This window comes from Mytilus edulis, chromosome 2 (genome assembly GCF_963676685.1).
Source record: "Mytilus edulis chromosome 2, xbMytEdul2.2, whole genome shotgun sequence".
In the NCBI taxonomy this organism is placed as follows: Eukaryota; Metazoa; Mollusca; class Bivalvia; order Mytilida; family Mytilidae; genus Mytilus; species Mytilus edulis.
This window is the reverse complement of record NC_092345.1, coordinates 88513268-88540323: the sequence shown is the minus strand read 5'-3', so window position 1 is coordinate 88540323 and position 27056 is coordinate 88513268. Positions and strand designations below refer to the sequence as shown.

General features: G+C 30.4%; 1 protein-coding gene across 2 annotated transcripts in view; it reads right to left on the bottom strand.

The window, feature by feature from the left end:
- LOC139513315 (tubulin monoglutamylase TTLL4-like) overlaps window positions 1-27056 on the bottom strand; it is a 38732-nt gene that overhangs the window by 4409 nt on the left and 7267 nt on the right. For both annotated transcript variants that reach the window (XM_071301705.1, XM_071301706.1), the window contains exons 3-15: window positions 12036-12139; window positions 10502-10759; window positions 9685-9795; window positions 8986-9257; window positions 8027-8109; window positions 7211-7339; window positions 6369-6491; window positions 5412-5510; window positions 4880-5014; window positions 2742-2882; window positions 1720-1831; window positions 1139-1349; window positions 565-638 (exon numbers count right to left, since the gene is read on the bottom strand). In XM_071301705.1, the coding sequence (XP_071157806.1) occupies window positions 565-638; window positions 1139-1349; window positions 1720-1831; window positions 2742-2882; window positions 4880-5014; window positions 5412-5510; window positions 6369-6491; window positions 7211-7339; window positions 8027-8109; window positions 8986-9257; window positions 9685-9795; window positions 10502-10759; window positions 12036-12139 (1852 nt within the window). The remainder of the gene's footprint in view (window positions 1-564; window positions 639-1138; window positions 1350-1719; window positions 1832-2741; window positions 2883-4879; window positions 5015-5411; window positions 5511-6368; window positions 6492-7210; window positions 7340-8026; window positions 8110-8985; window positions 9258-9684; window positions 9796-10501; window positions 10760-12035; window positions 12140-27056) is intronic.

The following is a 27056-nucleotide window of genomic DNA, read 5'->3' as shown; positions in this document are numbered from 1 at the left end:
TTGCAGCAATGAAGCTCAAAGTTGTGTCAATAATTAGTTGTAATCCCTTTTAGGTTAAAGATAATATTTGGTTTATAAACATATGGAAATCATTTTTATACCTTCTAACATACTTGTAATACAATGGTAATTTTTGTAGTTGAAATAACCCATTGTTTATACAAATTGCCATAGATACCAAATGATGCCCATCATCATGGAATAATCTGTTTAACTGTTTAAGACCAGAGTTTAGGCTTATAAGATATATTCTCATAGATGATCTTAAATTATCGTTAATCCAAAGGTTAACAGCTCAAGTTTGACACCTGCCTATATTGGTTGAATGAGAGGAAAATAACTACACATTTCAATGTAAGATAGCAATGGAATGAATGTAATGATGTTTGTTTTTAACTGAGCTACAGGTTTTGGAGATGATTTTTTTTAAAGATTCTAAAATTATGGGTGATCAAATGAATGTAATAAGACTCTGATTTTTATTCTGTGTACACTGAAGACTAACACCAAACTAATAACAACTTTCCCCTAGTCAGTAAACAATGTAGAACTGTCTATATTTACCTGATGATGAGGACTAGATGATGGGTTTTCTAAATGAACACCTTCTTCACAAAATGATTCCAGAATAAGTATACCTGAAACAATTATTGACAATATTTCAGGTGAAAATTTTATAAGGCATATGTTCAAACAGATTACAATGTATCACATCTGCACCAATGAAAATTATATCAAATAGTACTGTAAAATGTTGTTTTCTTGTTTATTAACATTTATATACATATATTATCGTTTATAATAAAATTGTTTGTATGCTATATGCCCTCCTAGGGCCCTAAGTTGGTAAATGAAAATATTCTATTCTATGCTATTCTACCCTATACAAGATACTTTATAATTCACAATATTTAGGTTAGAACTGATATAAATTATGATTCTAAAACAATAAATAATCAGACATACAAATATAAATTGAATTCTTTGGATATGTTTAATGACAATGTTTTCTTTCAAAACATGATGACAGTTTTTTTCTTTACTTTATTATAAGTGTCACATTGCCAATCTGACCATATCTCCTCATTTTACATTGTTTTTTGTCTGATTGTGTAATGTAACCAGGCCATAATAATACCTTTCTGTTCCATTCTGTTAAATCTCTGCACCCACTGATCCAACAGTAAATTATAATACCTGGCTGATTCAAAGAATCGTAGGTATTTGTGAGTACTAGGTGTGGGGAATACCCTCTGGAAACCCCCTTTCCGACTGTCTTCGTCTATACTCTCAATCAGCACTCTCATGTCATCTGGTGTTAAAACATCTAACATTGTTTGTAGAGTTTGCTGAAATGTAAATAAATTTCCAAAGAGTTATTTTTTCTTGTTTTAAACTTTTTTTACCTATCCTCAACTAGACTATCACCTTGATATTTCAAATATGCAAGAAATAAAATATCTCTACTTCAGTCTCTCAAACACAATTCAACATTGAACATGAAATATTTTCTTGACTGCCTACAATAGTAGAGGGGCATTATGTTTCAGTACTATGTGTGAGTTAAGGTTGAAGTTTGGATTTAAGGTAGTTTATGGTCACAACAACTAGAAACTTGTTAATTAATTACAGTTCTCTAGATCTGTTCATGGAATTGTGATAGTGTGGAGGAGACATGATGACCTATATATGGTTACATATTCTTATCACACAACTTACATCATCTTGGTGTCTTTGGCAGTAAAAGGCATGCTTGGCTCTCTCATCTGGTGCCATCTGTTGGGTAAACAGTCGTTTGTCCATACAGTAATCATTTGGGGGATGGTATGAACTGGAAATTAAAAATAAATTGAAAGTCTTGTTTTACTATAATATAGTATATAATAAAACAATCTTAGTGGACATGCTCAAATACCCTATACCAATGGAAAGACAGAAAGTCAACCTCATACAAAAATGGTCACCCATTTGGAATATAAAAATCAATTCACTTCTTAAATAAGTGAAAATCTTCTTCACTATATACAGGGTCAGGCCAGAAAGGAGTGGTTGTTACCCACATGACTTGAATAATAATGGAATATTTATTTGTAACACCTCCACTATTATATTCTAGGTTTAATAATAGAACAATGCAATCAATTCTTATGTGGATTCAATAGAAATGAAGTAACCACATTCTACACAATATAAAGTGCTATTTTTCCAGTAGTGATGGTCTTGTGTATTATAAAAGGGTGTGCTTTGAGTACATTTTACATCTGAGTTTTAGGGCAAATGTTGTATAATAAAATAAGAATGGGACATAACTCTAGAATATTTAAAATGACGCCACCCATATCCAAATTAATCAGAGCTTAGCGGTGCTATGCATTGGGTACAATTTTCATAACAGGCAAACTAAAGCTGGAGGATGGAAACTAATTTTAGGACGTAGGGCATACATATGGACAAAGTTAAAAACTTAATGCCCACTCTGACCTGATGAGGACATAACAAATCACTGGACTTTTGGTGGAAGTCTTTCCCATCTAATCCCAGACAGGTAGTTTTGAACTCCAAGTTGACAAGCCTATTTTTTTACTCTGAATGTCCTTTACTTAAAACAATATCAGCAAATGCTAATTTAATGTCTTCATTATAATATCAAACATTCATTTTCATAGTATGTAATTATTCAACAAACTATAGATAAATGAAAAAATAAATTTAGTGTTAATATTGTAGCCATGTATGTTTACCTGAATTCTGTAGCACTTGTTCCTGGAGCACTGCTGTGTGAGACATCTGTCTTGTCTGGTATTCGGAATCCAGCAATGTTAAATAGATCTCGTATCATGTGTCCCTTTATATTAATGTCAAGCTGAGAATTCGAATGAAGACTGAAAATGACAAAAACACAATATCTAAGTTTCTTCAATTCAAAGACATTTTATTCAGTCTTCTTGATGAGTCAACACAGGGGAGAACACTCCTTCTGGAAATTTTATCAGAGAATACCTTTCCATGGAATACTATACTTGCAATATCAATTTTCCATGTCTAGTTAGCAACAAAAACTGGACAAAAAACCCTAATCACACATATTTTTAAAAGTTCACATTTTGATTAACATATGCAACAAATTTCAGGTTGATGTGAAGACGAATTCTTGCTAAACAATTTAAACTTAGCTTCATTCTGAAATGGGACAGACACACTGACTGGAAAACATAATGCCCCTACTTTTGTAGATCAATGTAAACATGGAATGAAGAAATTTTTGGGTAATTTTTAACAGAAGATAAATATTTGTATATTAATCAATCATATTGCTTCATTTCTGTATCGTCTATATCTTGCTGAAAATGTTAACTTTTTTAATATATTGGTAAAGTGATATTCCAACATTTGTATTTTTTGTTATCAAATACCAGTTTTCAAATTTTTAAAATGTCAAAAATTTCAACTAAATTACAAAAATCCCCATAAATGTTCCCTGATTTACTAGAAAACAGACATATAAACTTATGTTTTATTTTGTTTCTGTGTAATGTTGATCAGATTTTGCAAAAAAACATCTCAAAATATTGTCTGCAATAAAATTTACACTCGTCTTACAGTAGAAATATTTATGTCGAAATTTTGGGTCTTCGTTTTACATTTTCATTGTAGGTCTTGGGTCTTTGATAAATTGACATTGCAAAATTAATATCAAAATAATAAAATCTTGAAAGACCATTTTTTCCCTTGTCTAACAGACCTCAAGGAAATAACTTTTCCATGATTAAATAATTTTGGATATTAAATATTTATGAAGGTCATAATTGATAATTCTTTAATGAGATGGACATAAGGACAGACTTGGGAATATTTCATTTTATTAAGCTTTAGTCTATTTAAGGTTAAAACAATTTTCCACTCATGTTTATAACCAATATAAAGAGTAATTCTTTGGTGTTTTTTTTAACTGTAGTAACAATGATTTCATTGATTCTGTTGGGGGAAAAGTATTGGAATGTTTCATAAATCTCATGTAACATTTCCAAAAATAGAACTAAAAAACAATGATCTAAGCCAATGAGAAAGCTTGAATTCTAATAACATCTAAAATACTAAAATTACGAGGTCCAATTTGTCAGCCGTCATCACGTAAAAAGGACGAATCAAAGAATTCAACTTTATATACAACTAATATAGTACAAAGGTGTAGATTAAAAATTACACCACTCCAGGCCCTTTTATTTTCCACGTAATTAATATTGCCAATAATAAGGAAGTTCCGGGTCGAGTCTGATACCGATACCAATAGTATAATCACCTGTTACCTATTACCTTATCTGTACGTTCCGCATCTGACAGGCGCACCACCAAACGGTGTATTCAGGATTAATATTCTATATACACGGGTCATAATCACAGGGTTGACACTACTAAATTGTCAAATTGTTACCTATTGTAGTATTTTAATCCGTAAGACTTTCTAAGATAACAATACAAATACTAAAAATCTGGACTAAAAATAAGTTTCAATTTGTTAGCGGGCATGACGTAAAACAGCGAATCAAAGAATTCAACTTTATTTATAACTAATATAGGACAATGCTGTTGATTAAAAAATACTCCATTCCAGGACCTTTTGTTTTCCAAATAATTAATATTACCAATAATTGATAAGTTCCAGTTCGACGGGTTCAAACAGAAAGATTTGAAAGCAGAGAAAATTGTGTATCTTATAATCGGCATGACTTTATCAGATGACAGTACTAATACTAAAATAAGGCTTGCGCATAGTTATATACTTTAATACAGTCACGGACCCGCGATATCACGGGTGTGTTCTAGTGAATTCTTAAAATTAAGACATACAATGAATAAATATAAAAAAATATAGCATTACCTAGGTGAAATATTCACTTCTAGTATCCATGGTTTCAAACTTTCATCCAACATTACATCAAAACCAAACAGTTCATGACAGCAGTATTTACTCTTACTATTAGACTTAATTAAACTGTTGATTGGAGATTCAGCACTGAAAACAGATACAACATACAAAAGAAGAAGATATAAAAATAAAAATTATGACATTTTCATTGCAACATCAGCAAGGGAAATAACTCAGATTCAGTTGATACTTTAAGTTAATTTAAAATGCAGCTAAAGATTCAAATTTACTGATAACAAAGTGTTTCTGGATAACAAAGCATTATAGTATATTTTTGAAAACTATATAACAAACACTTAGTCGACAACCCTCCATACATAAATTGGAGAAAAAGAGAGGATATCGAAAAGATATGAATGAAACATTTATTTCATAAATTAATAAGAAATAACAGTATCTCAAAGATTTTTTATTCTCCATCATGATGGTTGAGACACATTACCCTTAACTTAACATACAGTAATTAGAAATGTAAAATACATACCATATAATAGTCTTCACTACTAAATCCTTTATACTATCCCATATGGCATTTGTGTTGATCCCTTGTCTTTTCATGTAATTCCACAAAGCTTTTAATCCCCTAAAATATAAAATTTGTATATTTAACTAATTTTTAAAAATTAAGTTCTAATTCTGATTTTTTTGGCGATAGTATTTTTCTCAACTATATCATTTAAATATTGACAGCAAAGAAAACAGAGGACGAATTCGCCTCTCTCATGTGTTTCTGTATGACAAAGCTTTTAATCCCCTAATATATAAAATTTGTATATTTAACTAATTTTTAAAAATTAAGTTCTAATTCTGATTTTTTTTGGCGATAGTATTTTTCTCAACTATATCATTTAAATATTGACAGCAAAGAAAAACAGAGGAAGAATTCGCCTCTCTCATGTGTTCTGACAAGTGAAATGTCCTATGATTGAACAGCAATTGGTGCTACATGTACTACTAACAAAGCTACCACTTGCAACAACAAATTAGAAATAGTCTACAAGCACATCACATCAAACTACACGTTGATTTTGCTATCAATGCTTTACGTCATTAAGGGGAATGACCTTTTATGGAAATTTTGTTGTTTTTTTTGGTGATCCTTTTACAATGCAAGTCTCTTCCAAGGTTCAAATGGTTAACAAGAGATCATTGATATAATGTATTGCACTTGTTCAAAAATAAATCTTGATTTTTACCAACTTTATTAATATTTCCTAACCATTTTAATTTAAGTTACTTATAAATTATGTAAGGTCCATGAAACCTCAATTCCTAGATTTGAGAAGGAATCAACATTCAATGAATTTTACTAAAGAATATTTGTCACTGGGAAAAAACAATTAGTTAAGCTTCCACACCCTTTTTCTGTCTTCTATGAATTGCATACATGTAATAGAATGAACTAACAATATGTAATATCTATTTGAATAATTTTTAATACCATTTATGTCCCTGACAAACTCCTTCATCCCCATTAGCCTGGTAATCAGCATTCTTCTTATTTACACTGTAGTTCGTTAAATGCATGAACTTGTTGTTCAAATTCTTCATGGAGTTTGAGTACCTTAAATAAAGTATGATGAATTAAATTTCATTACAGCTAATTTCCTAATGCCTGTAGAATAAAACTTTGGTAGGCTTGCTTGCACTGTTTGTATAAACGTTAATTCAAGCTTTGTAATTCACATGGACATCTTTAAATATAATGTGTAGGCATATTTTACCTGTATATATTATATTTAAATTTGATTGGACAATTTTCAAATAAAGCAAGCAAGCTAACCAAAGTCTTGCTTTACATGCATTAGGAAATTAGCTGTTAAATTGTTTTTAAATAATTTTAAGTTAATTTTATGGCAATTTAAAGTATGCCTAAGTACAAGTGTCATGCTGTACTATAATTAATTAACTATTCCAATGAAAATAGACATCATATACATCAATACATAGCAGGCTGTATTTTCATGTTTTCCTTTACTTTTAACTTAAATTAGATTTTTATTTGTGATAGCTCTTTAATTTTTTTTTCAATTTCTTGTATGAATACTGTTTCTCATGTCAATAGGCAATTACCAAACCTAATTTCCAACACCATGCAAAAAATTGTTATAATTAAATGTCCTTCACAAGTGCATGTGTGCTTGTTTCATAAAATATAAACAGATTTGAACTTCCTTAATTCAAGCGGTCAATTAAACCAATGAAGGACAACTGACAAAATAGTTCTGTGAAGAACTTTAGTGAAATCAGTAGAGTAACACTGGGTCTTAGAAACATACTTACTTGCAAGAAGCAAACCTAGCTAGACCATCTTCAAACACATAGATCCTGAGAGGATCATAGCTGCTCACGTAAACATACACTCTCATGTCAAATTTACTTTCATTGATGAGGTAGGGTCGGCCTAAATACCTAAAATAATAATCATAATTCTTTCTAAAAATTGGATGAATATATAATAATAGCAAATTTGCATAAAAAAATCCTGTTTATTGGAAAGAGGGAAACGGGAATAATGATATTTCAAACAAAAAGAGAAATTAATTGATGTTAAATCGAAAACTGATTTTCCATCAAAGTATTTTTAAAAGTTCAATGAGAGATCATGTAAACTAACATATATGGGTGTTGCTCATTGTTGAAGGCTGTACTGTGACCTATATTTAATTAGAAAAAAAACAAAAACATCATTGACTGAAATTCCAACCCAAAACAATGCTCTGATATGATGTTTTATAAAAAGTCATTGTAAACCCCAAGGGAGTAAAGTCTTGTATTCTGTGTACTTTGGTCTGTATTTCTGTTGCCAGTTTGTCAGATTTAAGTACCGTGTCATATAAACAATAATTACAAATTTTAATCGAGTTCTAGGTATTTGATTGAAGCATGCATATAATTTCAATAGTTATAATAATAAATGACCCATAGAAATTAGGTCTAACATCAGATCCACCCTGTTAGCCATATATGTACATTTCCTAAAAAAAAAAATCTTAATAATAGAGCACTATCTCATCACAAAAGAGCAGATTCAGTGTTGAATAAGTAAAACTACAACACAAGCTCTTAATTAATTTAATAGCACTATAGTTTACTCACTTCTGTACAATCACAGATTTCTTCCTTGGAATTTGGTTCCATTTGTGTATAACTTTAATTCCTATCCCTCTAGCAGAGGCAGGCTGTAACAAAAACAAACAAAATGTTGTTTTTATTTCATTTTGTAATTTCATTTCTTTGTATTTAATTGTTATTTTTCATATAATCTGACATGTATACCCATGTGAACTACAACAATGGAAAAACATACATCAATGTTTTCTTCAGAGATAAGATAATTCAATTTGTATTTGACATAAGCAAAAATACAGTATTAGCTCTAAAGAGCTTTTGACAGAACTTGAGTTACTTTCTGTTAATTTTCCCTATCAGGCCAAATAAAAATATATGTGTGGTTCCAGTTACCCTACCTTCCCTACTTTTTAGTCTTAAAAATAGCCTACCCTAAAGATTTTATTGTCATTTTTCATTAAGCACTGTTAAAGTCAGAATGTCGCTCCCATAGACTCAATGTAAAAAAAAAACATAAAATTAAAAAAAATCCCTACCTACCTACCCCAACTTTTTTAGATGTAGCTGGAACCACACATACTTTTTTATTTGGCCTTAAATTAAGTCCAGTTAAAGAGGATAATTCTCCCATACAGCCACAGGGTTTTAAATGTGTAATATATAAAAACTTTATTTAGCAAAAGAAATGTCACAAGTCACCTTATGTTAGGTTCAATTTTATTGAGTTATACAAGTTCCATGACTGATTTTTCCCCTTTGGTACCATAAAACTTATTGAAAAATAGGTCTAAAGTTTAAAGGCAACTTAATTCTAATACAATACTAATATAATATATATAAAAGTTATTAATGAATTCACATTCTTCACAGATTCAGACCTGATCAAGACTGTAAACGGGATGAGTGAAGGCAATATTATATGTTAGAAGCACACATATGAAGTAATGAATTAATATACCAATAAATGATTGACCTGTTACACTTACAGGTTTAATAATCCATTTCTGTTTGTTTCCTCCATCTTCCCAGGCACGTTTCAGTAATTTGTTATCATAAGGTAAACAGTAAGTTTGGGGGAAAAAACCAAACTCTTTCTTTCCAAAATGCAACTGCATTTTCGATAGATTCCTCCATAGTTTGTCTTTACGACCAATTTGGAATGTTCCTGGGAAATGGTTAAGCTTCTGCCATTCTTTGATTCCTTTAAATCCCTGAGATTTCATGTGTTTCCCCCAACATCCTAGCCAGTCATGATTACCTGAAACAAAACATCTCTACTGTAAGTTTGTTAAGATCCTTAATCAAACATTTATACATGTACAATATTGTTATTCAATAGATTTCTAAACAGTTATTTTTTTCAATTGTATATTTTACTCAAATTTCAGTACAAAACAGTTTAATAATGTTTGTCAGAACATATTAACTAGAATGGGTACACATCTTTGTATGATTGTTCCCCAATACTGTTATCAGGCTAAGATAGAAGAAAGTTCTACTTTGGCAGTATTTAGTGGTTTATATCCAATGATATTTCCTAAATGTTTAAATTGGCTAATTTTGATTACAATCTTGACAATTTTCCAGGTACATAAATAACTACATTGTATATAAAATATTTTTACAGTAATCAATCAAACACACCAAAATAATACTAGCTTCAATATGTTTGATAAACAACTTACGTTTAGTAATTCTAAAACCAATTCTAGCTAGACTGTGTTTAACTATATTAGGTGTAATGGGACTCATCCTCCATTTCATAAGTCTACGATATTCCCATGGTAGTTGTTCAACTGAAAAAGAAAAGACTTCTTTATTTTCTTACATTAAATTTCTAAAAAAAAAAAAAAAAAACATCATACCAAGTAAACTGCTTAGTACTACAATAAATGTTTTCCTTTTATCACAAACTGAAACAGTGACACAATCATAAGGGAATGTGGGGTTTTCTAAACTAAGTTGTTTCATATTTTTCATGTTGGGGCCTTTCATAGCCAACTTTAGAATATGGTATGGGGTTTTCTCATTGTTGAAGTATGGTTGGCTATAATTGATAACCTACACTTCATCTGCACCTGGAAGGATAGTTGCCTCATTGGAAATCATACTTAATCTCCTATATACAAGGTGACAGGACATGCCACTGGAATATGTCACATTTACCAGCTTGAAACAATGTAAATATATATTGAAAACTATCAGAAATATATAAGGTCAGTTAAGTTTTCATTACTTGTTTAATATATGAAAAGTCCTGTAACTTTTTTGGTGTTACAGGTGTGTATCTGTGTTTTTATTCAAAAATTTTCCCTCATTCGACTTTTTGGTATTCCAACACACCACACACGACTCCCAACCAATATGTGGAAGGTAAAATTTTTACCTACGCAATGTAAGAAAATGTATACATTTACAAAATCTAAATCATATAAAAAGGGAGGGGTTACAGAATCCCTTATCAATTAAGTATTGAGGGCATTTCAAGGGATGCTTTATTACCTTTTTCCCCTTCCACAACAAAGTTAATAGTTGGTGGTACGCCAGGAAACAAACTTTTAGTCAGAGGTTGTTTTATCACAGTTTTGACAACAGCTGTTTGTGGACGGGTAGTGGACACTGGTCGGACGGACACTTCATCTGCACTGGTAGAACTGACAGATCTAACTGTTCCTATTTGCCTTGCTGACTTTGACCTTGACAATCCTGATGATGACCTTCTAGATAAACTACTTGTAATGGAGTAACCATCAGATTCACCTAAGGATATAAAATATTTCTTTGATTATCACAAGATAAATATAGTGTGAGACTTTTGAATCTAAAATAGGATCTTAATTGTTACCAAGGTATTCATCATGGAATAATCAAGAAACAGTAACATCTAACGGTTTATTTGAGATTTTACCATGAGTAGAGTCAATAGACCACAATATTTGTAGACAAATATGTAACACTTTAATTGTAAAACTTCCAAAGAAATAGGGGGTTAACATGGTTACTATAATACTAAATAAACTTCATCATTTTCATTACAGTGGAACTTACAGATCAAGATAGTGGACGAAAATTTCAATTTCATTAAATTGATGTAGAAAACCAATTATAATTCTTAGATATTTAAAGTTAAAGGGTACTTAAACTAATAATTGTAGATTGCAGTTTAAATTATAATAAAAGGAGTAAACATTAATTTCAACCTTAAAAAGTTAATTATAATCCTGGTACTTTTGATAACTATTAGTCATCTACCAATTCAAGTCCGAGTTTCAATTAATTATCTATTTCATTTATTATCCTAGATGGAACTCATATTTTCATTAATCATGTTTATTCATTACTTTTGAATTGATAATCAGGACAAAAACAAATGTTTGTTTCATTACAACAGAAATAAATGACGTAAAACAAGGCATGATATGTGACAATTTCATTCTGATTATGTTGCATGATATTCCAATATAAATCAAAGATCCAAAATCAACTTTCTTATAATTAACTTTAATAGCAAACACTTGTTCCAATCTGATCAGTTCTTTGTCAAAATCACGGCAAATAATAAGATCTGTCAAACTGTCTTTCATTTTGTCCTTCAAAAACAAAATCCGGAATTGATATTTTTGCAATACAACATCTTATAGTACAGTGGTGGTGTGTAAATTTAGCAAATTGATAATTGCTAAAAAAATAAAGTTAATCCAATATCTGGGTTTGGACCAGTGTTGCTGCATGCAATTGATTGAGGTAACAGTTATACTGATGCATTATAACTGATTATTTCCTTTCATTAAAGACAAAAACATGTGACACAAATTTTCTTTGAATGAGTAGTGTTGTAAAATCTCAAACAATTGGCAAACAGGAAGTGGATTGATGGTGGATACAAAAATTGCTTATTCGCTACAGCTAAACATTATAAAGCTGCAGACTAAATATTAAACCAATCCCCTTGAGAAATGCAAAAAAAATAGAAAAATGTGGCAACTTTGTTATAATCAATGAAAACATAAAACATTTGCCGGCTTAGATAACATACCCTCTGATCCTCCTGCATTATCATCTTCTAAACAGTCAATAACATCATCGTCATCATCATCATCCAAATCATCACTGGCCTCTCCATCACCAGGAAATCGCTCTCTGTAATGAAAGAAAAAATAAAGTTATGACATATATAAAGTATTAAAGTCATAATTATTCTTAGAAAATAAAATTTTAAATCTGATTTTTTAAATGAATTATACAGGATGTGGGAAATGCTGATAGGAAAGTCTCCCAACAACTAAGAAAATCATCAAGGGGTCAATTTATGGAATTTTAAGCTTTTCATTCATGACATTATGACTACATAGTGACCTACAAGTTGTGAGTTATTCTCAGACTAAAAAAAAACTTCGATCAACACCAAAATCTGTAGACTAACACATTCTGAAATGAAGATTTGATCTTGAGTGATTTGTTACCCACTCCTCCTCAATATACCCATACTCCTAGCTACACAATACTCAAAAAAAAAATTGTTATTTTTATAAAAGTTCATTTACTATTAATAATTATGATTTCTATGGAGGTTTTAGTCATTATAACATATTGTTTCTGAATCCCTGTAGTACGATCATTACCACTCTCAGATAACAACCATTCAACTAAATTACATAGTGACAATCCTCTTTCCCTAGATACATACTTGTCATTTACATTGCTATTGGAAACTCCTTGTTTTCTCCATAAAAAGACATTAAAATATGGATTATGTTCCACACAAACATGGAGAAACATCAATGTAAATAGCAATGCATTGTATAACCTATATATTTACTGTCAACACCAAGCTTAACTACAATAACAAAATGAAACACTTTGATTACATGTAAAGATTTACATAAATATACAGAATGACAATTCTCATGTGTACAACTATTAGATCAATGACTACTTACTCAGAAATCAACAACAATTTCATTTGTCTTCAATGCTCTGTGATCATACTTGACAAATAGCAAGATTTTGTACATGAAGTGGAGACAAGGATTTCAAGGTTATGTGGCAAAACAGTATTGGCATTTATCGTTTAGGAAAACAATGATCATTTTATTTATATTATTATCACATGTTAGGATTAGAGGAATTTATAATTCTTTGGAAACATGTATCATGCTTTAAATGAACAATGTAATGCATTTAAATAACCCCCCAAGATCTTCAATCGATAGACAGGATATTTCATGTCATGGTCATGTAAAAAAATCATGTCATCTAATGTATCAAGCAAGGGAATATGATACATTTCAAGGACAAATTCTTAAATCTTATAGCATAAAATACACCCCCATGTGTCTGGCAATATTTGCTCTAATTGCAAATATCTACGTCATCTGTAAATCAGATTGTCTGTCAATTCTAAAATTTCCATAATTAAATTACTGTAAATGAACTCAAATAAAATTTAAAGTACAACATATTTCATAGAGTCACAGAATAAGATAGTTAGTTAGAAATTTTAATTCCTGAAATGACATTCAACTCAAACAAATGTATTAAAATAATTCATGTTTTGATCAAAAGTTTAATTTTGATACATTGTACCGCATTTTCTTCCATGCTACAATCTTGTTTTGGTTTATCATTTGTTTATCAAAATGTTCAAGTTAACCATCAATAAAAAAATAGTATATATACAGTCAGTATAACACAAATTTACAGATCTAACATTGTAATTTAGATGAATTATATATGCAGTCAGTATAGTATGCACTTATGTTAATGAAACAACAAACAAAGACATACAGAATATATATAATAAGCCATCTTAAAGCTTAAGGAAACATATACATGCTGTCTATACCATACACAATTGTTTAGCCTTTAATACATTTTTTCTTCAATTCAGACAAGTTGTAAATAAATCGATCAACATGTGACGACCCAGTACAAATGATTTGTCCAGAAGACGAATATATTTCCAGGCCAAAAACACTCAAAATTGACTGGGTTCATATAAAACATTTTCAATTAAAACTACTGGTATATGGAGCCATTGTGCCTGATCATACATTTATATTAGCAGATGTACTTCCAAGTTCCAAGTAGATTTCTTGTCTATTTCCCTTAAATGTTGGACTTTTCTTTATTGGAATCTAGATCTTTTCCTGTGTCACAAAGTTTGGTTTTGTGTAGATACATCGACTGTTCTACATGAACATTAGCTGGGGGTACAGGCACACTTTACTTTGTCCAATGATTAGTAATACTCCACGTTATCACAGTAGTACAAGGTTGTAATTAGTACTAATTAGTAATACTCCACGTTATCATTTGACAGTAGTACAAGGTTGTAATTAGTACTAATTAGTAATACTCCACGTTATCATTTGACAGTAGTACAAGGTTGTAATTAGTACTAATTAGTAATACTCCACGTTATCATTTGACAGTAGTACAAGGTTGTAATTAGTACTAATTAGTAATACTCCACGTTATCATTTGACAGTAGTACAAGGTTGTAATTAGTACTAATTAGTAATACTCCACGTTATCATTTGACAGTAGTACAAGGTTGTAATTAGTACTAATTAGTAATACTCCACGTTATCATTTGACAGTAGTACAAGGTTGTAATTAGTACTAATTAGTAATACTCCACGTTATCATTTGACAGTAGTACAAGGTTGTAATTAGTACTAATTAGTAATACTCCACGTTATCATTTGACAGTAGTACAAGGTTGTAATTAGTACTAATTATTTGACAGTAGTACAAGGTTGTAATTAGTACTAATCATTTGACAGTAGTACAAGGTTGTAATTAGTACTAATTATTTGACAGTAGTACAAGGTTGTAATTAGTACTAATCATTTGACAGTAGTACAAGGTTGTAATTAGTACTAATTATTCAACCATTTACAGTTACTATATATATATATATAATTAATTTACCCTAACATAAATAAGCTGATAAAGCAGTTAATTTGATAGTTACTACTGTTGACATTATCAAGGTACTGATGATCCAAATCAGGGGTTTAAAGCCTCACTTTATGCTATTTGAATAAATATTGAGAAATTAATTATATTCTTATGTAAAGTTCTATCAATACTATTGAAGTACTGGTATACTGAATCAACAATGATCACAGATTTGTTATTCACAGATAAAACAGGGGGAAAAAGAGAACCATATTTCCAACAAATCTTTTGTTTATTTTATTCAATATTAGTTTAAATAGTGGACAAAGGCAATTAAATCTTATTATACTATTTTAAGTAGCAAGTTTAACCAATACAATACAATCTATAGGGATCAATGACTACAAACATGTATAAAAACATAACTGTTTAAATCTTTATTTCAATCCAATCAATTGTATTATATAGGTCTATTTGATTATTAAGAAAATAGTACAAATACATGCTTTGTTATTGCATGTGTAAGTATATATATGTCAAATGTTTATCTATAAAAGAGACAAACTGTAGGTCAGTGGGACGTTTTATGGAGAATATCATCACATCCTTGATTCATGTTGTGTTTTGACACTGATTATGTCAAGATAACTAGTTATTGTCTTATCATTTATGGCTAATGAACTGTATAATGCTGAATCATGATTTTCTGTGTTGGCTTATTTTGAGGACAAGAAGAAAATGTCATTTGTTAGATGTGTCCTTTGATTTCACCTTCAGCTTATTATGCATCAACTCCTCTCATTTTATAATTTGGGGTTTGCATGGGTGGGGTGGTCATGGGGGTATTTATAAAATTTAAGAATTTATAATAATAATTTATCATATACTTAGCATTGATATGATAGCTTTTGCATATGTGTAATGAGCGGAAGTATACAAGCCATAATTTCCCACCCGGGCTGATAACCGATATCAGGGGCATCTCGTGCACAAAACCCATAATAGTGCCTCTTGTGCAATTTCCGGTATTTACGGTATCGGTTTTTTACTTTTCCATTGTGCATCAGATATTTTTTTATGACGACGTCAAAATTTCAGAAACTTTTTGGGGATAGTTTAGTACTTGCTAATGAATGCCATTAACAATTATGAATCATTTTATAGTACAACAAACATGGTGTAATAATGATCATAAAACTCTTTCAAATTTTCAATGTTTCAAAATGCCTCTATAGGAAATAGTAACATAAATTAAAATAAATATGGAGGTAGTGATAATATTGTTGGACAATTATAGTGTATTTGTTGGATTCATAATTAACTTATTTATAAAGTTTTTGACTGTTTTAGTTATTTTATTTCTTAATTTGCCATACATAAAACAATTGTCGGAAGTATATGATAAAGTGATTAATACATGGCCGTTTCCATATCGGCCCGGGTATCATCCCTCGACCCAGATTAGCACCTCGACTACATCTCGGGCTGATTTGGGGGTCTCTGGATGAGACCCGGGCCGATATGGAAAAGGTCATGTATTAATCTCTATGTATCATCTAATTACCTTCTTTTAGTCAGTCATGGTTACATTCATTTCAAGATGTTAAAATGTATGGCCCTTAGTTTCAAATGTTCATCTCTTTCTTTTTTGTATTAAACATAAGTTTTCCTATGTTCATGAAACTGTACAAGGACAATAATTCTCCTAGTCATGGTTAAAATGTTTTGGTTCTCGAAGTTTAGCAGTTTGATATGAATGTTCAGCTTCATCCTGCTTAATTAATGATATGGATAAATTAAATCAATTCAACAGAAGTAAGAACATAATTGAACAACAATTTGTGAACAATATTTACTGATGGGAAAGTAAATCAAATATCTCAATCTATATTAGTTATTGATACATTTCTCTACACTTCATGATAAACCAGAAACCCATTTAAGATAACACTGCTTCAGGATCACCTAGTTTACAAAGGGTAAATAGGGCTAAAAAAAGAGCCATAAAACATCTAGTCTGACTTCTGTGTGAGTAGGTAAACATATAAATTGGCCTTTTGATCCCACAACTCAGGAATTTTGACTAAATAAGCACATCACAATGACTGGGCATTGATAAAGAATCTGTACAATCGATCATGAATGGAACAAACAAACGATCAATATTCAATCTAACCTACTATACAAATCACACAGGTCTTTCAATAAATTCTATATCTTTTGAGTGACATACTTACCATAATAAAATATTTTTGTGCAATTTCACAAAAGATTGAATCAAGAATGGTTTCAAAGAGATAAAAGACCTGAAGCCATCAATTTCCATAGCCAAGCCTTATATAGCTACAGCGTAAATGTAAACTGTATATATATATATATATAAATTATAACAAAAATTTTAAGCGACAGGCCAAAGAAAAGCGTGTGACTCTTGTTGCAATAAATCCTAGTTAGCCCTAGAAGGTGATATTTTGTTTGCTACAGACAGACATATAAAAGAATCTAGATGCTACCAGGGCCTCCTACAGACAGACATATAAAAGGATCTAGATGCTACCAGGGCCTCCTACAGACAGACATATAAAAGGATCTAGATGCTACCAGGGCCTCCTACAGACAGACATATAAAAGGATCTAGATGCTACCAGGGCCTCCTACAGACAGACATATAAAAGGATCTAGATGCTACCAGGGCTTCCTAAATTTCATAAATAATAAAAATATTACAGTAACTTTTCTGTTAGATTTCTTCTGTTGGAATATATAGCAATTAGATTTGGACTTAACAGTTATGATTTGTTTCCTATAAGCAAACTATTGAGTAAGCAAGCTGCTCAGCCATCAAAGATATTGTGGTATAAAATATGTTAACAATTCATTTATGTCTCCTATCTACTGTTTGTCATAATATAATGGATGGCTTAATGTTTCACCATTCAGAACTGCTAGCTATATACTATTAAGGTGAGCAAGTCATTTAAGAATTCAAATCCAAAAAGGTATTGTACAAAAAACATGGAAAAATATTAATTAAACCCCAAATTGTTTGACTGTTCTGGCATTATTATAGATGTCATAATTATTTGGACTACTATAAAGGTATGTTTATATTTACAGACTTGTTTACAATGCTTTATTGTGTAATAATTCATTTGATTGTACTGCTCAAACCAGTGTGCACCCGTGATTGGTTAATAAAACTATCTTATCTTATCTGTTAACCAAGTCCTGAATCCATCCTTTAGATTGAAATAAACAATTAATTTCCCCATAGGCGACAATGATAGCCTTTTTTTAGATACAGACTTTAGAAAGTTGATTTCATTAACGAAACCTTGCTAGAATCACAGAAAAGTTATTCGGACAGTATTTTTTGTTCGCGTTGCTTTTATTTATGTATCTCCCATGCCTATCAATTTTGCACTTAAAAATACGTGTCTTGTCCTAGCGTTGAAAAGCCATCTCATTTACGTTAGGGCTTGAGGAAAATAATTTGTTTGGCCTATGATATAATGCAGAATGCACGAAGTCTCTACTATTAAAAAATAACGGGTGCACAAATCAACCAATCAGGATTAGACATACTTTTAATTCTGAATACCATGTTATGCTCATAAAATGGCTGCAGCCATACAATCTAATGGTGTATTATAACCTTTACCAGACAGAATTAATAACATCATACACTTCATTGCCCTGCCTGTTAATAATTGGGAACAAATTAAATGAAAACAGGAAAGTTAATTGGCTATGTCTTTATACAACATAATAATTGAGTGGTTTATTGATGTATTTTATCTTTGTCTCACCAAAAACACATCAAAGACCAAAAGCAACATAATAATGGAACATTGGAAATTGTTTGATCAGTGCAGTGGGAGTTTACATTAACAATCCTAACCTGTTGTATTGCCATTACAAAGACACTGTTTATATAAACAACAGTCTATAAAATTCCCCTCAGAGCAGTTCCATATAAGGAAGTACATAAATGAAAGATTACCAGAGAAGCTTACAGCTCACAAGAGGATTAGGGGTGCTTACTTTCCAATCAGACGCTTGAATAATTAATGGCACTTTTTAATTGTAAAACGGTTCTTAAACTGTTGCAGAGTCAGCAACAAATTTTTCTTGTCACTTTGTGATGTATGGCTAGAATAGCTAAAGAACAATCAAAATTTTTTGAGGATAATCATTTCCTCATTTTATATAATTTGAAATATGGAAACTTCAACATTGACAAATTGAATTAGTTCTATGATTTCATGGTTAACTGCCCTTACTAGGAACTTTAACCTGCTAATGTACTGGTTTCACATTATCACATTTCCATGCTCAGTGAACCATGTTTTTGAGGTCAAAACCATAATTTGGCAATTAAGTCAAGTGTAATAACCTCAGCAAAAAAATGTATCCCAAAACAGGATGGAATATTGAACAAATGGCAAACCAGAAGACAAAATCCCCAAACCTATGTAATTGGGACATAACAAATATTGGAAAAGTAATTCACTTGTTGTATGGACCTATAGGAAATTGCATAGATCTGGATTTTAACGCGTCGCAATACTAACAATTGAACAAGAAAAATCAGAACACAAATAATTCATATGGTTGAACCTTCGAGAATGGCATATCTACTTATATTAATACTACTATAACTGTGCTTCTTGCACAGTAAAATTTCATTGGCTGTATTTGGTTTTGTGATAATATATTGCCTTGTTTATAACACTGACAAAGCATTTTTGTAGTTTTTCATTTATGACACCAACAAAGATTACAGGTTCTAAAAGAATTTTTATTTCCTACAATTAAATTTCAAAATAATTTTTGATATATAGAGAATAACTCATCATTGACTTCAAATTTTTTTTTTTATAACTATGTTGAAAAAGATTAAATAAGGTCTCCAAACCATGGAATTATACCTGTTTCTAAGCTTAGTGCAAATAAATTTTAATTATGAATCAATGTATAGTTATTTTAAGTATATATGCTAATTTTTCTTGACTGCATAAAGTTGCCTACCCTCATTTTAGTACTTACTTCATATACCCCTATGTATATTAAATGATATAAGAGTTTAAAATCTCTGAGTTCTAACAGTTTTCCACAGAGTATAAACAGTTTTCTATACTCAGTTTCCCTTTTTTTTTATCTTGCCATCTAATTCAAACCAGATTTTAATATCTCAACATAAAAATGAAGATTTTAAAAAAAATATACAAAGCCTATAAACAAAGTTTTCCTTGGTCCTAATATTTGTATTAATTGAAGTATAAATGCTTCCTATATATCCCTTTTCTATAGTAAGAGGAAACTCAACAAGCTCTTTTAAAATGCACCTGAAATACACTTGTTTCCATAGGTTTTCTATTTAAAGTATAAATGACTTCAAAATCATAAGGCTTTCTTAACTCCCCTTTATCTTTAATCTGTATTAGTTTCATTACAATCAAGCAAGGGACGCTAAGGTTAAAATCCCAAAACCCCAAACCATTGGTTCTTGACAGTCATTTAGGGAGAAATGATTGTACCTGGGCCATACAATTTTAGGGGAGCATTTCTCAAAGATAAGACTGACAAAAATGAATTTATTAAATTGACTTTTGACCAATAATATCACTGACAAAATCATTGGGCTAAACTTAAGAACATCATGCCAAAAAAATGTTATGTTCTTACCAAAATTGTAAATGTTTCTCAACTGATACCAGACTGGAATATATCTCTGGACATTTGTACACTAAGACTAACAGTACTTTCATGAATTAATAAACAAACTCCCTATCATCAAATTATTCACTTCAATTTAAAATTGGAACTGCAAATCACATTTCACTACATATCTTTAAAAATTCTTGTTACAAATAATAAATACTAATGAACTGAATTAAAAGACATTTTGCACTATTAATTCTAAATATAAATTGGCACTTTTCAATATGTCAATTGCCGCTAAAGACATTGAAACATCTTATTTCACTTGTATCTTTATTTTCAAAATAAATATTAAAGTTCAGTGTTCTTACCTTACACAAGATTTAAAGAACAATAGAAATCCTTTGCAACTCATGTTTACATGCCGTCTTCTCTCATGACAGAGCTAAGCAACATGTTCCTACCATTGATGTATGGATCGTGAAAGCAGCTGTCTTCTTTAAGATTTAATGACAATCTTAATATGAAAACCAATGCCAACTCTAGATATACTAGCCAACCTCTTGGGAAGGAAATAATTGTAAACTCTTACACAATGCATCTACTGTTAATTCAATAGACACGAATCAATTACGGCCAGGTTCAGAGGTTAGTAACTGATTCAATACTTGCACAAATTCCATGTAAATTTCTGAAGTTAAGGATCTATTGGTCTTTTAAGCACTAGTGTTTCCTTAATGACCAAAGCTGAAATGGGGGTCACATAGAATCAATAAAAAGCCAACATAAACCATAATAACATCATAAAATGATTAAGTGACATCATGATACGATTGATCTACAAATATAGCAATTCAGAGTTTTCACAAACTATTATGTAAATGTCTATACATATGGTGGTAAAATGATTGGTATTTAATTAATTTTGTCAGAGGGTACTGATCAATTCTTCATTATTTCTTCATTATCCATATATATTTCCGAGAGGTTTATAAGTCAGTTTATCGCTGCATGAACTTTTCTGATTACTGTCTTTTTTTGGATGTGGTAATAAATTTATTCAGTGAGTGGTTAACTTATTTGATTAATTGTTTTCTGACAAGATAGTTTGAATAATACCATGCCTTGTGTATACTAACCAGAGAATATTGAAGCTGGTTATTTTTGAAGCATTTTTAGTAAACTCACATAGTCAAAACATTTTAGGTAAAAGAATTCTTCCTTACAGAGATGTGTCCCATTAGTCAAACCAATTTCAAATAAAGTACCATGGTAAGTTCACTTTGCAACTAACACAAAAATGATTCTAGGAACTTGTTTAAAGGTTTAATGTAATACCAAAAATTGCTTGCCACTACCACAAACAGCAAAACAATGGTTCTTTCTTACAGCTCAACAGTTGAGGCAATGTCAGAAACTGGACAACAGGGACTAAGATTGGGTAAACATGAAGAAATGTGGTATCAACTGCCTTGAGCCTAGCCTGTTTCATGTTACATAGCTGTAATACCGGGTACTGAAGCAAAATAAGTTTATTTTATGATAAGAACATTTTTTTTCTCTTTTGATATAATTGATATTCATTATAATATTATCTTTTATCTATATCAAAAAGCTACATACCAGCAAATTTTATTTACAATCTAATATTTGCTGGTTATATAATTTCTTAAACTGTTTGAATTTCAAATGTTATAGAAGGAAAGAATTCAGCTTTTTTTTTACCTGTAACTCCAGAATCCTGAAATTTACACTTTTTCCCCATGTTGAGTCCAAAATTATAATTACACATCCAGTGATTCCTCCATGGAAGATGGTTTAGTTAACTTTTAATCATCAAAGTGCTGACTTGTTCACCTGATTATGGTCAATCTTGTCCAAATAATTCAGCAAAAGTAAATGTAGGAAAAACAACACAAACAATACTTCATGAATATTTTTTTAGAAAGAGGATAAAATCTTTAAGGGTCAGCAATTAAACTTTGGTTGGTCAGGTGGCAAGGAATTGACATACATTTTTTCTTAGGCCTTATGAACATCACAGTCACAGGAGGCAGAGATGGAAAACAATTACTTTTAGTAAAAGCATCTTCAAGAGTTACTTTCTTACTTACAATTGAGAAGAGGTAGAATTAGTAGCTTGAACAAATTCTGATTGGTCATCGTCGTCCAACGATTCTATCTGAAGACAATCTCCATGAGCCTCACAGATGTCAAACACTGTTGTGATACTACATGTATAATGCAGATTATCTGACTTGTTTTTAGCTGGAACAATATTGCCTTCTGGGATAACAGGAAGTTTAAAACGAGTCTTGGATTTGACAAACAGTGGTACAACTGCATGAGGATGCGTGGAAAGTTTTGCTCCCATTTCTGGTCCAATACATTTTTACACTAATTAACTCCTTGGTTAGAATGAATATATATACATGTACCCATGCCACTTATAATAAATCCCAATATAGGCTTCAACATTGGTTGTTCAAAGTAATGCTAAGATAGTAATATCTTTGATTGTGGTTGAATAAACTGAATTACTCATTAATCCATTCATTTACTCCTAAATTTAACCTTTCATACATTCACATCGAAGATATAAAATCTCTTCACCTCTACAAAACCCTGAGAAGTTAATAATATCTATCAAACTTAATTAAAATTCATCTTTTCATTTGATTTGGATATAAATTAATAAGTGTAAACTTAAGTAAAAATAAACCATAGGAAGGTCTTTAAAAAGTAACAACAACTTAGCAACAATACAAGCTATGTTCTGTTTCACTGCATGCCAGCTAATCTGATTTTAACACTACAACAGGCATAAAGAAATGGCCAGTTGGATTAATTCTTATATCATAATGATTAAATTGCTTTATATCAATTATTGTTTTGATATGTTAGAATGAAATTAGAAGAGATTAAATCAGATTTTTTATTATTCATACATATATTATATATATATTTATTTTAGAATTAATATTACAGGACTTTATTTATAGGCTAAACTATGTTTTATATATGGGAAAAAAGTCCAAAAGTTACACTCTAAATAACCAGTTGTTAAGGAGAAGGAAAAAATTATAAAGGAAGTATGGCTGGTAAGAAAATTAAATAACAGAACTTGATAAACATGATGGGTGCAGTGTAAAAGCTAAGTTGTTATCTTATAGATTTGTAGTAGAGAAGGTTTTGGCCGTCTTGGCTTATTTGTAAATATCTCCTTGCAAAATTTCTGTGCTTTTTCTGTCAAAATATACTTATTGTGATTTGTCAAATGTCTCAAATAATTATTGTTACCGTCTTTTATGGAATCTTTTATTGTCTAGAAGAAAGTACACGATTTATTGTCATACACCAAAAATTACCATTATAAATGTCATTTGGCAAGAATTGTACTGTTATTTGTCATGTAGGTACCCCCATTACAACTCTCATGGCAGTATTTCACACTAGCACTATGGGCCAGATCTGAGATGAGGTAAAAATTTGTAAAGAGACCCAGAATGATCAGGATAAAGTACACTGGCGGAATCAAATCACTGTTACAGATTGGCAGAAAAATAATTACTTTGATTAGGAAATAAAAAATACCAGTTTTTCTGTTTACCCTACCTACATGCACCCTGATTTTTAGTACAGGCCTACCCTATGGATTTTTTGGTAAATTTAAAACAAGGATTAACAAAGTCAGACTGTTTTTCCTGTATGAACTACTTGTAATCAAAAACTTTTTGATAAATCAATTGATTTGTCTACCGATCTCTTACTACCCTTTTTTTCAATCATGTTAGGGGAAACATGAGTTCTATTACGCCTTACACTGTATGCATGGAGCAGCACATTCTTTAAAGGAAGACCATGAGGAGATCTAAACTGCATGACATAATCTTAAGTACTGTATAGATCAACTTGAAATGATTTATGTAAGATAGATAAGTCAGTTTATAAATCAAGGCCTTTTATGTCACCCAAAGTACTTGTCATATCTAATGTCAATATTGGCTTTCATTTCACATGTTTAAATGTTTGGTTAATTTTACCTTTAATGAAGAAAAAAAATATTTACCTTAACTACTTTTGTAACAAACCTACATATATATACAGGTGTGAATAAAAACTGATAAATGTTTGATTTATACATAATTACTTTTAGTTTATTGCAAATTTCACAAATAAAATATATAAAATTTCCATTTTTTGCACTGAATTCTAATGTACATATATCAATAAGTCTTTATGGATAAATTGTAATGTTTCACAAAAATGAAATGTAACATATATATATATCAAGTTATTAATGAGACAACTACCAAAGACAAAATGATAAGGATGTACATGTAAACCACATAAGGTCTTCGAAAATTACCATTACCCATCATCATAAATATCCAAGGACGACAAAATGTGAAAAAAAATTGAATACAGAAAAACAACAGTCTAATTACAAATCAATAAGGGGTCATGGTTGATTTTTTCAAATAAATAAAATTACTAAATCAATAATAACTCATATCATTTCTTCGTCATTCAATAAAAGATGAGGTCAATAAGACAGCAACAATTGACACGACAAAATCAAAGACATCATAATATGTTATGTTTGTTGGTTTAGATGTTCATCATGGTAAAGCTCTGTGTGTGTTAATCAACACCATGTTTAAGATCTCAATATGAATAAAAAAATAAGGTGTGGTACATCTCAATCAAGGACCAAATGTGGTAGAAGTTAACTACTATTGGTCACAGTATATGGCTTTCAACAATGATTGATTATAACCAATAGCAAGCTAAAAAAAAAGGCCCAGAAACGAAAAATGTAGAACAGTTCAAAAGAGAAAACTTACAACTTGAGTAATGTGCAAAACATAAATCAAAAAAACAAATATGATATACTACAAACAACCACTAAATTACAGGCCCATAATTTGGGACAGGTATATACATGTATTCAAGGTTCTTTTTAGTTAAACACTCATTAAAAGATATAAAATTTCAATATTATGCATCTCTTCTAAATTAATTGATTCAATCTTCAAACATGCTTTGCAGCCCTTGACATCAATTATTCATCACACTCATTCTCAATGTAAATTTAAGCAACATTTTTGAGTCTATACAACAGGTCAAATGAATTTAAACTACCATGTAACAAATAGCTATTGAATAATTGTCATCAATGGCAGGAAATGGTGCCAGTAGCCTTTTTAAAAGGTTCCAATAGACACTGTCATAACACTATCTCAGTATTAGAAATTATTTTGTAACAGAAGAACTCCTGTAGAAAGCATTGATTTTTCTCTTAAGCAATAGAAAAGGTCTTCTAAAGGAATCAATTTAATTTTCGAGTTGTTATCAATGGCAGAATTGATTTTCAAAATGGCATTTACTTGTAACGATAGCATGACCAATTTGTTATGTAATGAACTTCTCTGTCTTTCAGTTCATTACCTTTTACTTGTATAATGTCTATAGAATTGAGCTGAGATTTAATTATTACAATCATAAAAATTTATGTTCCGTTATGATAGTTTATTCCAATTTCTCATTAAATATTCAAATAACATTTGAACAAGTTATGAATATTTCAAATGGCTTCTTTTAATATTCAGAAAATCACTTTATTCTGAATAGCTGAGAACAAAACAATGGGAGGTAACTAGGTTTTATTTAACTACTAAAAGTTCTGTTGTGACAACAGTCTCATCTCAATAAGTAAATGTATCAAAATTAGCTACATGTATCTATTGGAATGACAAGGGTAGTTTATTTCCTTTCTATTTTGTACAGATAATTTAGAATTTGCAGTAAAAAGTATTTAAACCAAAAGATATCATTCTGGGTAAATCATCAATGTACATGTACCCATAGATTTGTATGTCATGTGCTGCTATTTATAGGCACTTATATATATATAAATGTATATATATATAATTTATAAAAAAGCCACTGTATTGTTCTATTTAACATATATGATCCTTTTGGTTTGTAATTATTTTGTGTCAAACGGCTCCTCAAGCATAAAACAGCAGATAAACAACTTCATGTCTTGTAGAAAAATCTTATTACATGCAAATTTTGTTCTGTTGTTTTCAAGAAAAAGTGGCATAAAAAAGAGAGCCAAACTAAACTGACAACAGATGTAAATCATTATTGGTTGCCAAATCTAGAGGCTGGTACCATACTTACTCAACCTAATACTGTTGTATTAAAATTAAAACTGTTGTTGGGTTGGAATTGTCGATTGAAGACAACATGCTACGTATGTATCTTTTCATTGACATTTGAAATTTATTAAAATAAAAATTAAAATCCCTTGGAAATCTGGCAAATCTTTTCCGTTCTAAAAATTACAACTTATTGTACTTCATTGCACAAAAGTGCACTTCACTTGGAACATGAAAGAATTTAGAATAAACCAAGATCAATACATATGTTTGTATATGTATTTAAACATGAAAAACTTGTAACAATTTAACTTATTCTA